Source organism: Rutilus rutilus (genome assembly GCF_951802725.1).
Source record: "Rutilus rutilus genome assembly, chromosome: 25".
Lineage (NCBI taxonomy): Eukaryota > Metazoa > Chordata > Actinopteri > Cypriniformes > Leuciscidae > Rutilus > Rutilus rutilus.
In genome coordinates, this window is record NC_140229.1 from 8,646,797 (window position 1) to 8,665,093 (window position 18,297).

At 37.5% G+C, this 18,297-nt stretch overlaps 1 protein-coding gene across 6 annotated transcripts; it reads right to left on the reverse strand.

Moving 5' to 3' along the window:
* Nucleotides 1-666: 666 nt before the first annotated feature.
* cuedc1a (CUE domain containing 1a) lies at nt 667-17,780 on the reverse strand. Of its 6 annotated transcripts, XM_084400597.1 has the most exons (13): nt 17,641-17,780; nt 16,576-16,753; nt 12,359-12,539; nt 10,757-11,342; nt 10,531-10,661; nt 8,271-8,397; nt 7,679-7,913; nt 6,574-6,639; nt 4,962-5,051; nt 4,732-4,876; nt 4,447-4,505; nt 4,279-4,351; nt 667-1,391 (listed from the first exon to the last, which is right to left on the reverse strand). In XM_084400597.1, coding segments are annotated over exons 4-13 (1,233 nt in total). In that variant the 5' UTR covers nt 11,063-11,342; nt 12,359-12,539; nt 16,576-16,753; nt 17,641-17,780; the 3' UTR covers nt 667-1,390. The 6 variants fall into 6 exon arrangements, with proteins under 6 accessions (XP_084256723.1, XP_084256726.1, XP_084256725.1 ...); XM_084400600.1 differs by lacking the exon at nt 17,641-17,780 and having other exon boundaries at nt 4,783-4,876; nt 16,576-16,720; XM_084400599.1 differs by lacking the exon at nt 17,641-17,780 and having other exon boundaries at nt 12,363-12,539; nt 16,576-16,716.
* Nucleotides 17,781-18,297: the final 517 nt, after the last annotated feature.

The following is an 18,297-nucleotide window of genomic DNA, read 5'->3' on the forward strand; positions in this document are numbered from 1 at the left end:
ACAATCGACTACTGTGGACTTCGACCGAAAACAGGATGTAAATACAGGTATGTGCCTGGCTGAATAAACATCATTTTTTATATATTTCTTTCACATCTACTGCAGTCAGATTCTCCCGCGTTCACTCCGAAGGAATCACTCACATGACCTGTGCACTTGTAATGACACATCAAGGATGTTAAGAGCCTAAAAGCAGGTTTAAAACTTGCCCCATTGAAGTTAACAGGGTGCACATTTTAAAAAGAGGATAACACGGTGTAGGCAACACCGATTTTTGTCGTTGTTCTCTGTACCGACAGCACTCCAAATGTAGCCTACAAAAAAATGAGCTCAATGTTAAAATTGACCGGAGTTCTCCTTTAAGTAACGAGTTATAATTTACTTCGCCATTAAACTAGACTTGCTAGATCAATGTTTATTACTCAGTAAGTCAGTTTTAGCTTTACTTCTTAAACATTGGGTTAAAGAAGTGTTGTGGCGTCCTCTACTGGTTCTTACAGGAAATACAGAATCAGATTCAGCTGTAACAAACAAAATAAATGTACAAAACCATTTTTCATCCTAAATATTTGACTCCTGAGTAAATTTGTGGATATGAAAAGCTTTATACTGAAACTTTTAATGTTCTGGCAACGGTTTAATAATAAAAACAAACATGGACGTGTTGGTTTCATAATGTAATTTATTTAATAACAAACAAAACGATCATTTGAAAATCAATAGCAATTTACAGTGAGCAAACAGCCCTAAACTTTGAAAATTATTACAATTTAGTTTTAATATGTACTATCCCACCGTAAATACACACAACCAGATCTTACTTCACACACTAAGAATAAAATCATGAATGTTCATTTCAGGAATTAATGGTGAAATGAAGTCTTGAAGCATGATTTTAGATAGTGAGCTGGTTGAAAAACATATCAACATTGCAACTAAATCTGAGAACTAATTTTGAATCAATCACCCAGGTATCAAAGTTATATCTTATCAATCAAATAAGATCATAAGAAATGGAAAGAGCATTATCTCTAAAACATGGCATGGGCTCCGTGCCATTTAAATTCTCCTGAGATAAACACAGATTTTCTTATCAAGCTGACTAATGGGGTTTTGTGCTTGTGGATGTTCTGACTCCTGAGTCCCAGCACAGCGTGAGCACCGACCCGACAAAGCAGTCTTCTTAACACCACCTGATCTGCTACACCGCATGCCAGACAGAAACTACAAGAGAGACTGTTGAACCAGAATATTACAAACAATAGAACTACGATGATTTCATGGCTCAGGTTTAATTAAGCATTGCAGGAAACTAATGAGTAAAATCTTGATCTTCATGATGCTTTAGCTTTTAAATGCAGAGAAAATTGGCTGCTCCGGCCATTATCCATCTGTAAAAGATCATACAAAAACATGTCAATTTATTTATATATATATATATAATTTTTTCAAGATTCTTTAATATATAGAAAGTGTACAAATACAAATACACCGTTGTAATCGAAATTATTGCAAATCAGGTTTATTGGCAAAATTTACAGACATTCAGCTGTTTGCAATAAACAAATCAAACAAAAGTAATTGAAATAGCTCAACACAACAAATGTTTTCCCCAAATTCAACTTTTAATGACTTATGCAGTCTCAAAATTATTCAACCCAGAATTTGTTACATTTATACAGTGCTTTTCTCAGCACTCAAAGCGCTTTACATAGAAGGGGGGAATCTCCTCAACCACTACTAATGTTCAGCATCCACCTGCGTCAGAACGCCCACCACACACCAGCTTATTGGTGGAGAGGAGACAGAGTGATGAAGCCAATCAGTATATATATATAGGGATGATTAGGAGGCCATGGTGGATGGGGGACAATGGGCAAATTTGGCCAGGATTCCGGGGTTACACATTTTTAATGACCACAGAGAGTCAGGACCTAGGTTTAACGTCTCAAACGGTGCTTTTTGACAGTATAGTGTCCCTGTCCCATACCCTGCACCCCCTCATTAACACCTCCAGCAGCAACCTAGTTTTCCCAGGAGGTCTCCCATCCAGGTACTACCAATACCAGGTACTCAAATCCCACCAGAGATTTTCTATGGGGTTCAATTAGGGGTTCTATAGGACTTCCTGACACTTCAATGAATCCATTTTGCCTTCCACACGCTGCAGGTTTCCAGTGCCAGAGGATGCAAAGCAGCCCCAGAGCATCACCGAGCCCCACCATGCTGAACTGTAGACAAAGTGTTCTTTTCAGCAAATGCTTAATTCTTCTTTCTCCAGACATACCACTGATCCAAAGGGCTGAAAAGTTCCGAAATGTTTCATTGCTTCACAGAACAGAATCTCAAAACTTCTGTGGCTTATTTATATGATTATGAGCACTTTTCATGTGCTTTTGCGTCAGTAGTGGTATATGTCTTGGAGTTCTGACATGGAAACCGCATGCGTTAATACGGGCCTTACTGTGCAAGCTGAAACTTCACACTTCACACTTCAGCCACCAAGTCTTGCTGCAGGTCTTTTGCAGTCACTCGAGGGTTTTTCTGAACCTGCCTTCTCAGAAATCTTCCTTTTTCTGCCCTGTCCAGGTAGTGAAACCAAGGTTCCTTTCACTTTAAACTTGTGAGCTTATCTTTTTATATCCTGTTCCTTGTTTGTGAAGGGTGATGATATCTTCTCTTATCGTTTTGGACCACTCTTTTGACTTTGTCACATTTGACTGCATGTTAGAAATATGTCTCTCAATCAAACCTAGCCAGTTCAGATATTTTATGTGCTCTAACTCAAGTACACCTGTTGCAACTAATGAAGCCCTTGATTAGTTGCATCAGGTGTGCTTGAGACAACACCTGTTTTGCAGATTTGTGCTGTTGTGAGGGATTCTATTCAGGGGATTGAACAATTTTGAGACCGCAGAAGTCATTGAAAGTTGCATTTTCAGTTGAAACATTTGTTGTGTTGAACTATTTCAGAAAAAATCCAGCAAAAATGAATCAGTTTCCACAAAAATGTGACACTGAATCCGAGAGCATTGGAATAAATTACATTTTAAAATATAGAAAAATAGAAAAACAGTTATTTTAAATAACTATTACTATTTTTACAGTATTTTCGATCAAAAAATGAAGCCTTGGTGAGCATAAGAGGCTTTCAAAAACATTACAAAATCTTACTTGTTGATCAAAATAGAAAAAATATTGTTATAACTTTAATAGCAATTATCTATATCTAAAGTGTAGTGATCATCAATGAAAAATGTGTCACTTAATAAAAATGAACAACTTTCTGAGAATTTCAAAAGGGGTAAAGGAATAAAACATTTTATTATATAGCTGTAATTTATGCTAAGGTGGACATAAATATATTTTACATTTTATATATTAACTTATTATTATCTATAAATACATTTAATACCAATTATCTACAGTGCTATGCATAAGTTTAGGCAACCATGCTAAAGTTGACTAAAAAGAGGAATAAAAAATCATATTTTGCAAACTGAACTTAATGCCTTATTTTAAAAAATTAGGAAAAATCCAACCTTTAAGGACACCAATTTTCTTTGTGAATGAATAATGTATCGTAAATAAATAAATGTTCTTCCTTAAAAAACAGGGTGCATAAGTTTGGGCACCACTATGTTAAATTCCCATAGAGGCAGGCAGATTTTTATTTTTAAGTTTTTTTTTTTTTTTTTTTTTAGGATACTATGCATCCTGATAAAGTTCCCTTGGCCTTTGGAATTAAAATAGCCCCACATCATCACATAGCCTTCACCATACCTAGAGATTGGCATGGTTTTATTTCAGTTAACCTAAAAGCTAGTTTGATTTGCATTGAGAGATGATCTTATGGAAAGTACTCCATGCCAATCTCTAGGTATGGTGAAGGCTATGTGATGATGTGGGGCTATTTTAATTCCAAAGGCCAAGGGAACTTTATCAGGATGCATAGTATCCTAAAAAAAAAAAAAAAAAAAAACTTAAAAATAAAAGTCTGCCTGCCTCTATGGGAATTTAACATAGTGGTGCCCAAACTTGCGCACCCTGTTTTTTAAGGAAGAACATTTATTTATTTACGATACATTATTCATTCACAAAGAAAATTGGTGTCCTTAAAGGTTGGATTTTTCCTAATTTTTTAAAATAAGGCATTAAGTTAAATTTGCAAAATATGATTTTTTATTCCTCTTTTTAGTCAACTTTAGCATGGTTGCCTAAACTTATGCATAGCACTGTAAATCTTTGATGGTGTTTAGCGTGTATGTGTGCACTTACCATGACATCACTTCCTTTGATTCCTCCCTTTCCTCTCTTCCTGAAAGCCTCTTGAGTTGGTTGTTGTCCTCAGCTTCCAAAACACATACACATATTCACTTTACAAGGTTTCACCAAATATTATGCATCCATGCAGTGCCACTACATTGAGATAAGGAGAATATTTACCTGACAGCGGCCCCTCTATTTCATCCAGGAGATTGATGGTAGAGTTTGCAGAGCCCAGACTGAGAGGAAGTCAAGGAACAAACACACTACAGGTTTAATACTACAAACATACTAGCTAATTCTAAGATGAATTTGAAAACTAGCACTTTCAACTTCGGGCATTCGTACAATAGGCTACATGATCAAAAAATCATATTCAGACACACACATTAGCATGAAGCTAACAGCTAGACTAAGAAAGATCCAGAAATACAAATGTATGAACTCCTCCTTTACACAACATACATAGATGCTAACTTCAGGCAGCGACTGTCTGGGCTGGACATATGAGGATATGACTGATGTTTGGGCAGAGCTCGCTTTTTGGACTTCTTCCTTCTGGTCTTCTCCGAGAATGATCTAGCAATTTCAAAAAGCTTCTTCCTTGTAGCTGTGGGTAATAATACAGAGGTCAGAAGGGGGTGAGAGCTTAAGCAATTTGATAAGTTTTACGCTTTAGGTCTGCGTTCTCTTACATTTGCCCATGTGCTTGAGTTTCTCCAGGAATAAGGCATCATCAGAGACAGATGAACAGGCCTCCTCAGACCCCGAGCCACAATTATCACCTACATCAAGAGTCAGACATGAGCATGTCAACGTTTGTTCGTAAAGAAGGTTGAGTAAATGATGACAGAATTTTGAATCTATTTCTTGAACTCTTTTTTAAAGGTACAGTAGCAAAAACAACCAAACAATTTTTTTCTTTTTACACATATTATACATTGTAGCAGCACCTCTCTTCCCAGTCTGTCAGTAATGCTCTGTTTATCTCTATAGAGAGCAACAGTATTGATCATATCACCAGGAAATTGATTTTGAACAATATCTTACTAGCCTTTAAAGACAGACCTACAATGAGCTACGAGGTAATTTATCCATGGTATTTGCTTTTGGTGAATATGTCAGCCCGCATTATTACAGCTTTTTTATTTATTTTTATAATCGTATTTAACAGCAGAATTCCTAGTGAAAAACTACATTACCCATAATGCTGTCAGAAAATTTATTACAAATATTTAAGTATTTTGAGAGCTTAGAGAGATCGACTCAATTACGTCATTCGCAGTGCTTCATGGGAGTGGGTGGAGCTTAAGAGATCTTTTGGCGCATGTTGCTTTTTTCGACTCACTGATTGGTGTAATTTTCTGACAGCATTATGGGTAATGTAGTTTATATATATATATATATGCATATTTTGCAATAAACTTAATATATATTGTTTATATATATAAAAAAAAAAAAAAAAAAAATCAACATTTGTACATTTCTCCATTGTTTTTTCAATTCGGTTATGCTGTGGGATTCATGGGATTGTAGATCTTTCCCTCACTAAAGCCATTAAGTACACAGGAATAAGCCTTATTCCTTGTACCTTGATATTTTTGTCCTGATTTTCTAAAACTTTTTTGCTTCAAATCATAGGTTGTAATGTTATGATTCACCTCGTAGCTGATTGGCTTGGTTCATTGCTTATACTCTTTAGCATGACTTTTTTTTTTTTTTATGCATATGGGAAGAATTAATGGAAAAAATACCAAAGGGGGGGGGCGGGAACTGTTGAACTCTATGAAGCCCCTCTTAAGTGCCACTTGATCTGATTGCTCGGCTTAGCTGAATTAATGTGTTGTGATTGGTCAACTGCTTGTTTTGGAAATGTCACGCCCCTTACTATAACCGTGAGTTTCAACACACTACTAACGCAACTCAACCAGGCCATGCCCCTTTTGCGTACGCCTTAGGCGAGAATTACTTAAATGAGGAATATTGTGACGTGTACGTTCCTGGAAGAAAACTCAAGGCTATAATCGAGGCGTTTCAGGGAGTTCAGAAACAGTGCGCACTGAGAATAAATCCCTTTAGAGTGACTTTACAGACCTTTTTTAAGCTCAAACAGCATTACACACTAAAGCAGGTTTGAAAACGCAAAAAAGCATAATAGGTAGCATAATAGTGGAGAATATGACCCATCTAGGCCATTATCTGAGTGTTATGATTTATGTGGCGGCACAAACAGGTTGTGATGAAGCTTCCTGTCCGTGTACGTGTGGGAGAGCGTGTGGCTGATGGATGAAGATGAAGGGAATCTACCTTCGGTGGAGTTCTCTGTGCAAGCGGATGAATGACCACACTTTGTTTTCTCGCACCTCTGACGATCTAAAACACAGCAGGCAACAGGGTCACTGAGGGCAGGTGAAGATCAGCCGCTCCAGAGTGAGTGGAGACGGTGGACTGAACAACACAACACTGCACACTGTGTGTTAGGAATGAAAGCTGTTCACACACACACACACACCTGGGGTTAATTCAAAATGCATTTTAGCAGAATGACAGAAGCGATGGTTTACAAATATGAGAATGAAAAACATTGCAAATCTTTTTGCAATGAGAAGGGAATAAAGTACAAAATGTAGTACTTGATTACATTTATTTTCATTTTATTTGTATGGCACTTTTCATATTAGAAATCATTACAAGAAGCAGGAAAGGTGAGGAAGAAATCTGGTACCAAAAAATGGTAAAGACTGCAAAAAAGATGCTTGACTGCAATGTTGGCTTATGAATTCTTTACCATGAAGAAATCCAAACATTATTTCATCCTAAGTGAAGTATGTTTGAAAAATGAGTGTTTGTGTGACAATGTGTTTTTTTCTGTTGTTTCTGACCTAGTTACAATACAGCTTTTGGGTGGTAAAATATCTGAAAAATGGCCCACCTAGCTACTAGAATAATTTTTTAAAATAAAAATCCACTTTATTCACTTAAAAAATTGCTAGAAAATTTGAATTAGGTTTAGTCTATAGTAAGCATAACTTGTATTTAAATTAGAATTTAATTAAATATAAATACATGAATATTAATATAGTAACATAAGTGAGTAAAATTTAAGTATACTTTTCATTTAATTGTAATTTAAAGTCGACATGAAATTCATCCTATTTTGTAAATGCATATTATTGATCTTAATGTGAGCGATTTATCCATGCATATTCATCCATGTTTGTTTACTTCTTTATTTATTTGGCCTTGTTATTTTTTTTATTGAATGTCATATCCCCCAAAAAATCAGTTGTCACTTCCGTCACATTGTGACTTTAAGAACAATAGAAGGCAATATGAAATTCACATTGAGGTCCTCATATCATATATATATGTGTGTGTGTGTGTGTGTGTGTGTGTGTGTGTGTGTGTGTACCTATCTCCAGAGCTATGAGGAAGTCTCTGTTACGCTGTAGCTCTTTCATGAACTCCTGATTCTGCAGGAAAAGGGCGATTCTCTCGTCCTCCAAGTACTGTTTCAACTTCCTGTCCTGTTCAGATGACCAAACACTGCCTGACAGGGCACCACTGCTGGACGAGAGCTGCGTCAGGGATGACAGGGAGGAAGAGGAGGAGGAGGAAGGAGGCTGAGACAAGCTGCTCTGAGAACGCTGTGGGTGGACAAAATTCACCAAGGACATTTTTTACTGAAATGGCATAAAAAAAAAAAAAAATTCAACCATGAGATGATTGATTTGCTTTGTCTGGCCTTAAAGCTAGTGAATTAAGACATTAACGGAGGTATTAGAATCAAGATGTAGTGCTTGTTTTTGTAAACTCGTGATATTTGTGTATTTTATTGAAAGATATGGTGCATGAAAAAATGCTACAAATGTATTATATGTACTGTATTGTTGTTGAATCTGCATCTGAATCTAAATCAATATCTTTGAATCTGGATCTAAATGCCCGTCATTGTAAACATGATATTTAGCCATGATTTGCATGCTAGTAATTTGTAAATCTACCTGAATACTCTCTGACTGCTGAGGCAGGATCCGCAGGAAGTCATCGGGGAGGTTGCCTAGTAACGGTGGATTCCAGTTCCTGTATCTTCCGACCTGCTGATGCCCAGTAGGGGGATAATCATCAAACCTGGAAAAATTATAATAATAATAATAATAATTCTTCTTCTGAAACACACACCTGAAATTAGAAAGGCCTGATGGGATCCTCAGCTTGTGATTTATATAATTTATAAGACACTGTTGTTTATTGAGTTCACACACTAGTAGATAGCTATGTTTCCATCCACACTTTTTATCACATACAAAAGAACAAAAACGCTGCATGGAAATGCCAAGATGTGCATAAAAACTTGTGCACTCAATTGAGGTGGATACATTTTTATGCAATAAGAAGACATGCGCATAAATTACAACTGGAAACACATTTGCCAAATAAAACCCTTGATGTGCAAAAAGAAAAAATAGATGTGATTGGACTAACAATTGGACCAATCGCATTAATCGTGCGCACATTGTTTTAGTCAGACTTTGGCTCAGGCATTTCAGAATGTCATTAAAATGATTTAGTATTATTACCTCACAAAACTGTCTCACAAGATTATGTTCCCAAACATCAGGCATCTACCTCTGACATGACAGCATTTCTTGTAGGCTATTTCGTCTTGTATCAAGTCATTTCTTATGTAGGACATACAGAGTGACAGTGGCTTCCCCCTTTGCAGCAACTTTCAATTTTATTATTATTCATTAGTGCCAGTTTCCCAGATTTTTTGTTCTCTTGAACACATGAGAAATGAAAACGGCGCTTTATTCACAAATGATTTATGCAATAATCGAATTTTCCGCATAAATTCAGGAAGCAACTTTGAATGGAAACATAGCTAGCAATGTCAGTTTGGATTTCATGCGTAGTTACTGTAAATACCACTCTGTAAAACGTCATCTTCAAGACTTTGATGGATTGATGTAGTAACATCAAACTAACAGCAAACATAAAAACAGTTTATTCGCAAAACAAAGTGTAAATTTAAACTGTTTTTAAAACTAAACCGAACAGCAGACTAAACTAGAGAAGTAAAGTTCGTCAGGACAAACATTGAGGTTGGCTTCACAAAGCCTTGTCTGAAAGTTTAAAATATTTTTTTAAAGTTTGATGGTTATATATATACATTAAGAAAAACAGCCAACTAGCATGCTAGGCAGTGATAGCATGTTGCTAACATACTTTAGCATGCAGCTAGTATTGACATCATGTTACTAGTTATTGTTAACATGTTTTAACACATTGCTAGAATGTTTTAGCATTTGGCTAGCGTAATTTAGCATGTTTTAGTATTTTGTTAGGCATTCTAGCACATTAAACTTTAAATTAAATATTTTAGCACGTTGCCATATGTTAGTGGTTACGCTTTGCTAGTGATATGACAGCTTAAAGGGTTAGTTCACCCAAAAATGAAAATTCATTCTGCCGGCCCAGAAAAGTTAGTAAAGACATTGTTAATATAGTCCAAATGACTACAGTGGCTCATCCTTAAGTTTATCAAGCGACGAGAATACCTTTTGTGCGAAAAAAAAAAAAAAAACGTCGTGGCGCTCTCGTGAACTCACGTCAGAGGCCCACACAGAAGAAAATTAATAGTTGAATAAAGTCGTTATTTTTGTTTTGTTTTGCGCACAAAAAGTATTCTCGCCGCTTGATAAACTTAAGGTTGAGCCACTGTAGTCACTTGGACTATTTTAACAATGTCTTTACTAACTTTTCCGGGATGGCAGATATCGAGCCTATGAAGGAGTGAGCCAGCTCTCAGATTTCATCACAAATATCTTAATTTGTGTTCCGAAGATGAACGAAAGTCTTACGGGGTTGGAACAACATGACGGTGAGTAATTACTGACAAAATTTTAATTTTTGGGTGAACTAACCCTTTGAGACTCTTTATTATATAGAGGAAGTCTATGGGAATTTGGGCCTGTCTGAAAGTCCGATATGGGAATTCCATAAATCAGATCAGTTAGAAAATATATAGCACACAGAGTCAGAACAGCCTGAAGGTCTGTGGCGAGATTGGTGGTCAAATAGCTTGAAAATTTATATTAGAAATTTGGTCTCAGAAAAAGAAGAAAGGCTTAAATGGTAGATCAGCCAAACCAACATAAGCCACAAAGTGAACACAGACGAACTCTCACAGATTTGAGTCTATTAAACTATTATTAGTAGTAATTTCTTCCACCAGAAAACCCGGTTGGATGTTCTTCTTGCCTTGGTGGTGGTGTGGATGGAACATCTGCGGGATGTTTTCTGTCATAGATGTGCATGTCATAGGAGGGCGGAGCGTAGACGGGCGGAGGCTCCTCATCTGAGCTGTTCGGCTCCAGCGTTCTCCCCAGGATCTGCAGGTTAGAAGGAAAGATTATTTTGTGCATCAAGATCTAAAAATGCCAAACTTTTAGTCTCAACAGATCTAAACAGAAGTTTTTAGACTAACCTCTGGAGGAATGCTGTCCTCAGAATCCGAGCTGTCATCCGTGGCTTGGCTATCCAAGCTCATCTGCAGGAGCTGGTCAATGGTGGAGTCGACAGCACCTTGGTTAGCCCTCAAGACACACTCGATAACCTCATGCTCCATGCTGGGGAACATGGTCTTAAAGTCATCCATAGCCTGGCTAAACTCCAGACGCCGGACCTGACGTGGAGGCCTCCTGTTATTGAGCTCCCCTGAGGCAGCGTCGCCTCCTCGTGTACCGCTGCCATGGTTACTGTTCGCGTTACTCCGGCGGAAAAGGCTGGTCATCGTTTACAGAACCTCCCTTCCACTCAAAACTGCCCATCCACTGCAGTGGCTCCACCCCTTGACCTATGCACCGCCTCCGGCCACGCCCCTTATCCACTCATGATGCCCCTGGAGGTGAGCTTCAGTATATAGAGGAGCACCATTGGATAAACTTTTCTTCGGCTGCCGATAGCTGAGACTCAACCACATCCAGGACTGGCTGGGCTTCCCAGAATGCCTTGCTCTCACTCTCTCAATCCCCCTCAAGTCAAAGGACGAACAGCGGCCCACTCCTGAAGACCTACATCAGAACAGCAAAATGTTAACCACTGATATTTTATTCAGTAAAAGGATAGTATAAAGTTGCATTAAGATTTATTTATATAAATGCATAAGGGATAGTTTACATACTGTAACTGAACATAACTTTATCAATATTTTTGTTTTCACTAGTATTATAAATGGTCCAGCAGTGTGAAAATGTATTTTTTTAAGGATGCAAATATTCCATTAAGTTTAAAATATTTAGACTATTATAATTTTTATTACTATTTAAATGAGCTTTTATTTTTATATTTTCAGTTTTCAATTTGGTTTAAGTTTTAGTAATCTGGTATGTGCTTTTGTCACTTTTATTTATTTAAAAAAAAAAATTCTATATAATTTTCATTTTAGTTATTTCAGAACTTCAACTTGTTGCCAAAACAACATTTCTAATTTTCATTCTTTGTTTCCCATTATTTTATTTCAGCTTTATTTCAATTCAACACACTGTTTAATAGTTTTAGTTAACAAAAACAACACTGAATTTGATATATGTACATATATTTTATTTATTTACCTTTTGATAGATTCTACAGTATTCGTTGGTTTTAACATCACATCAGTGCAGGAGGGATTGACAATTGTCTTTGATTTTCAAATAATTTAATTTGAATGAATTCACATAAAGGATGAACAAATAATACATTCAACACATGAAATATTGTCTCAAAATTCATATTACCCTCAAATTATTTCAGGGTAACATGAACTGATTCTGAAACATTTTAATTAATGTAAGAAGATGTATTATTTTAGATCACGAAGCATAGACACACACACACACACACGAACAGCATGAGTCATACATGTGGACGGCCCTCATTGGACATTAAATGGATCAGGATCATTAACAAACAAGGCTTCCAAAAAAGACAGGATAGGTTTTAAACTCTTTAAAGAGCACATTTTTCCCTCACTCAATGCATGGCCGGACATACATCATCATATATGTGCAGTGTGCTTCACGTGCCCAAATATGTATCTATTTCCTACCTACTGTCTGTCTGCAGAGGAGATGCAGGCTCACACCAAAAGATCCACCAGGAAGCGACTACAGCCAGCAAGATAAACCTTTAGCTTCCATCACAGGCTGCGGGCTCCTCCATAAAATCCATCATCGGAGAGGTTCGGATATCCCTCGCTCCCATTTTCATCTCTCCACATTAATCTGCACCTAAAACCAAACAGGCAGCACTAAATATAGCCACAGACTCTGGCACAGTTCGCCAGCGAGCGCAGGAACTGTAGCAGCTTAGTGATGTGTCTCTGAAGAAGGGAGGCTGTGCCCTTGTGAATAACATACAGCAGAGAGCTGACGTCATCCATAGTTAATACGCCTGCTGAGCTGATATCTGTTAAGCAGGGGTCTGTGTGACCCACTGAGACGGATTAGAGACCCGGAGGAATGCCACACAGTGCCGGATCTGATTGATAACAGTGAAACAGATCTCAGCACGGCAGATGTGTCATGGTAATGGGGGCAATCATCCTTCTAGAACAACACAGGAAAGCTTGTTATTTGAAATTACGGCTATCATCAACAGTCAATATGATCAGAGCCTGCTGGTCTTGTATCCATGGCAACCCTCACGACTATCAATCCCGCTGTCGTTGGACCCTCAGAGTAAAGTGATTTGTTAAACGAGCTCAGAATAAACAACAGCAGTGGTCGCCAAAATGGCCGAACCCAATTAAACGCTTCGATCAATCTTGCAGTTAGTCAGATTAGAAACACTTGATACGAAATCAATAAAGATTCAGATACAAAACTGAAACCGAATTGAATCAGATGAAGGTCAAACCTGGGGTCAAGACGTCATTCCCACTACAGGTCATTTAAAGAGGACCTATTGTGCTTTTTTACATTTCCAACTTTGTTTGGTGTGTAACGCCTCGATTAGAGTCTTGAGTTTTCTTCCGGGAACGTACACGTCACAAAAAAGTTAGTATTGTGTTTAAATTTGTGGTTATGGTAAGGGGTGTGACATTTGCAAAACAAGCTTGAGTCTAAGAGATCGACCAATCACAATACACTAGTCTAGCCGACCAATCAGAGCACATTGCGCTTTTCGGACGTAAATAAACAGAGCGTTACTGACAGACTGGGAAGAGAGGTGCTGCAGTCTGCAATGTAAAATATGTGAAAAATAATGTCGTTTTGAATATTCAAGAATGAAAACCTATTCTTGTACACCCCCAAAATCCCCAAATCGTAGTATGTTGAAATGAGTATTCCAAAGATACCCGGATTGTCTTCTGTTTCCTGTTAGTGCACACTCTAACAGCTAATATTGCCCACAACCCTTTGAAGTTTGCACGCTGGACAAGGATTCGATTAAAACTACAAGTACATAAAAAGTGTTACAAATTTACTACAAACATGGCGGATGTGCAAGACCGATGGTGAAGTAGTAAGTTTCCTGGTTAAAAACTGGACATGAATTTACTACCATTTTTCAAGCCGTATTTACTACTTTTTCTACAACAGCTACAGTACATCGCCTTGTCTTGTTGTTAAAGTAGTGCATGATTATGTTTACATATATGAATAATAATTTGAAGTGTATTGTATGTTATATGCACAGCAGTATTTGACAGAAATAACAGAATTGTCAGCAAACTGATGATCTAGATAGAGTGTGCCGGGGGAATATTTATGGTTGTCAATTATGGGATGCTAAATATCATTTTGGCTTTAATAAGATTTTCTCAATAAACCTGGTGTCCTCCATAGCCCCTTTCACACAGAGATTCCGGGAAATACACGGATAAAGTGACGCGGAATTTGACCCGGGTTCGTTTGATTTTGGTTCATTCACACTGCCAGTGATTTTCCGGAATCAGAGAGTGCGTTCACACACAACCCAGTAAAGACACGTGACATCGCTGTGACTTAATGTCTCATCAGCGTCTTAAGTTTGCTTATGAGCTGCGATTTCTCTCTCGAGAAACCACGCTTGTGCATTTTTTTTTTCTCTGATTCGATCATAAACGAATGGGCATTACGTACATTACATTACGTAGCTGGCGAACGATCCCGGCTTCAGCGTCATCACTACGACACGGCATTATTACGGCTTTTGTTCACACAGCGCGCGTTCCGGGACTGAACACGGCATCAATCCCGGGTCGTGTTTGCGTTCACACAGAAGGCGTTCTGGCAATTTCCCGGCAATTTCCCGGGATCATCGCGTCATGATTACTGTTCTTTCCGGCAACAAAGTACTTGAATGCAATGAGCTCGTTAATCACAACTTCAGAAGTGGGAAGTAGGTCATTTTCAATCATGATGAATCGGATCGACCAATTTGACTCAAAATAATTATTCATATGACTTAGGAAGACTTGACTACTTTTATAATACTTTTATGGTGCTTTTGAAGCTTGAAGTCTCTGTCTCCATCAATCATTGTTATACTGCATGGAGAAAAAAACAAAAACAATTAATTATTCAACATGTCACATTTTGTTTTTATGAAAGAAAATCTGTCGCACATGTTCAGTTTAACATAAGTGTGAAAAAAACAATATCAGATTTTTTCATTTTTGGATGAAGTACTCCATTAAAAGGATGAACGAACCGTTCTTGGCTCCTTTTGGCAGAGGACATAACTGTGAAGCTGGCCCTACCATTAATAACAAGCTACAAACAACGTTTTTAATGAAATTTAGAAAGTTGTCCCTGCCAAAATGCCTTACTGTATTATGCCAAATTGTGATGCTTTTCTGGCTGATTCAGCATCCAAGAGGAGAGAGAAATCCAAGCGGACAGATTGTGGTGTCTGACAAGAAGAGCTGTTATCACCACAGGAGTCGTCTGTGGGTTAGTGCTTATGTCAGAACACACGCCTGCTGTCTATGTATAAAAGTAGCAGCATGTTCACTGGCACCTCTCTACACTATGCTATCATTAGCCCTAATTGGCCCAAACCTCATTGGCCTCAATTCTAGTAGTCGCTTACACATTTTTAATATTTTGTTTGAATTAATTTTATTAGAACAGAATGCAAAATTAATCTATTGCCGATTTTATTGCAAAGATGCATGCATTTCCTCCAAATATTAATAGAAGAGGGCCCAACGAAAAGGGGAACAGTTGCATATAGTGTGCACTGAACCAAACGCACGAGCAGGGCTTTGACACTGTACTTGCTCCTGACCTGGTTCTGCTGAGATGGAAGGAGAAAAGAGAAGAAGAGAGGACAGGAAGGAACAGTGCAGAGGGGAGGGGATTTGAAAGTCCACTATTTTAACAATGTCATTTAAACTATTGAAGGCAAGCAATCAAGTCACCTCAAATAAGAACAACAGAGACTTAATAGGATCTCTGATCTCAGCCGAGCTCTTAAACTAAGCCCTAATTTAATGAGACTAAATCAGATATTAGAGGCATATGGTGAGACATTTGGAAGTAAACGGATCCCATCCCAGAATCCTTTGGGAGGCCAAACATCAGTCTGCCATCAGCTAATATGACACCACAAGCAATAGTACTGTGGAAAATGTCAACGTATCACATAGAAGAAATACTGTTCGTTATTATTTATATTAACCTACTGGGTTAACGTGATTTCACCAAGTAAAATCCTTGATCCTGGAACAACATTCCAATCAACTAATCTGATTTGAGGGATAGTTTTATTTTATTGAGGGAAGTTCATGTCAAGTTTAGGCTTACAACAAGGGTTAGAGGCTTCTACACCATTCTTATCCACCTATCATTTTCCTCTGATTTTAGGGATAAATTATGGGTAGGGATCTTTTTTTTTTTTTTTTTTTTTAAGTAAAAACAACTTCACACTTAAAGAATGTAAAAAATAATAATAAAAATTAGCATGTTAACCTTTAGTAAACAAAAATGCAAAATGTTGGACAGCTAAACGCTTCATCATATAATCATATTTTTTTGGATAACATTTTGAAAGATCAAAATTCTGGCCCTGTATGATTTTAATTGTTACATATAGACATAAGTGGACCAGAGACACAGGTGAGTTTTCACAAACTATATCACTAACAGCACCTGATTTAAGAGACCTGCACTATATATGGCGTGATTATTAGAGCATATCCGCAGGGATAGATTCATTCTTGAGGCCTGACTGAATAGAATTTTTACTGAACAGCGCTTTCAGTAGTAAATGTATCTAAATAAAGGCATAATCATCTGGCAGAGACACGAGCGGTCCAGAATGAGGATGAGATCTTACCAGCTGAAGCGATCGTCTCTGATCACATTACTCGATGCTCCATTCCTCCATGTTGTGCTATAAACAGTGATAACAGCAGACGGTGTCGTTCACAGAGCGTCAGATGGCGAGTCTTTATCGGCTCTTGAGCGCTTGAGCTGTGGGCAGATTATCCTCCTCTCACCGCGCTCAAGAGCATCTAGTGGATACAGGTGAGTAAAGCAACTCAGCATTACCAAAGATGAAATCAACTCCTGAGTTTGTAATAAAATATTATATTCATACTTCGGTTATCCTCAATTTCTTAAATATATGGTTAACTTAATGCTAAGTTAATACTAAAAATATCTAAAAAAAGATTTTTGGAAAGAAACTAATATTAACATTTTTATTCAGCAAGAATAAATGAAACTTCAAAAAATGCTATTTTATGAACGTTCTATTCATTAAAGAATCCTGAAAAATAATATCAAGGTCTCCACAAAAATATTAAACAGCACAACTGTTTTCAACATTGATACAATTTTAATAATAAGAAACGATTCTTGAGCAGCAAATCAGCATATTAGATTGATTTCTGAAGGATCATGTGACTGACGACTGGAGTAATGATGCTGAAAATCTGCCATCACATGAATAAATTACATTTTAATATTATTGTATTTTGATTAAATAGACTACATTTCTTTTCAAAACATACATATATACACACACACACATCTTTAGAGATCAATTATATTTCTTAGTTTTCATTTATCACAATAACAATTTTTTTTAGAATAAGAATATTACTGTTTTTAAACCAATTAATACATCGTTAGCCTAACGTTTACAGATACAAAGCAATTTAGAGAGTTTATTGGCTATTTTATGACGGTTTCGAACGCGGCTTTTCTAATCAGGATTTAGTGTTATTTTTAATAAATATTTTTGGCTCAATTTCCAAATGTTTACACACAAAACCCCTGTCTTATTGACTTATATAGGTGCTGGATGTTGCTGAAATATCTAAATGAGATGTTTTCATGAATATGAATGAACGAACAGAAATGCTCTTCAAATACTAATACAGCTGCCTGTACTTACAGACACGGGCAGATGGTGAACAGCGGCGCCCTGAAAAAAGCGCAATTGTTCTTTCAATGGGTCTCATTGTCTTTTATCCCCGTTGTGAGGCGACAGTGAGGGGTGAAACAAAAGACCTTGAACCCGAAGCACCTGCTCATGGACACGAGATTAAACCCAGGGCTGATTGTATTGGGATCCCAGGGGCGCGTCACGCCTGATCAAATGATGCGGCAAGCGTGAGGCCGTGAACGCGCACCAATGGAGCCAATGCACATGGAAATGAGTCCTAACGACCAATTTGAGATTCCGCGAAGAAAAGAAGCAAGCATGTAAGATTAAGGAACTAGTGTGGGGGGAGGGGGGCATTTAAACAGGGCCAGATGGAGAGCCATGAATTAGAGATGAACGATTTTTTTTTTTTTTTTTGTGGTGAAGATCATGGATTGAGAAAACTTTCCTATATGGGATGTGCAATGCCTGATTGTTGAAAATGTTGAATTGACACATTATCAAGTGCTGAGCCAAATATCTGTCCCACTGCCTGAGCCCAGAGTGACTGCTGGTCTTCTGCCTTCCCATTGGCTGAACTCAGAATTCCTTGTGTACCTTTACAGATTTTTTTAGACAGACTTCCAGCAAAATATCTTACTCATGTAATCATGTGTATATATATAT

Excerpts from the sequence above, each read along its gene's own strand:
- cuedc1a (XM_084400597.1), bottom strand. The coding sequence starts at position 11,062 with ATGACCAGCCTTTTCCGCCGGAGTAACGCGAACAGTAACCATGGCAGC. Across the intron at positions 7,914-8,270 it reads AGCAGTCAGAGAGTATTCAG|CGTTCTCAGAGCAGCTTGTC; the intron begins GTAGATTTACAA and ends GTCCACCCACAG. Across the intron at positions 4,352-4,446 it reads AATAGAGGGGCCGCTGTCAG|CTGAGGACAACAACCAACTC; the intron begins GTAAATATTCTC and ends GTGTTTTGGAAG.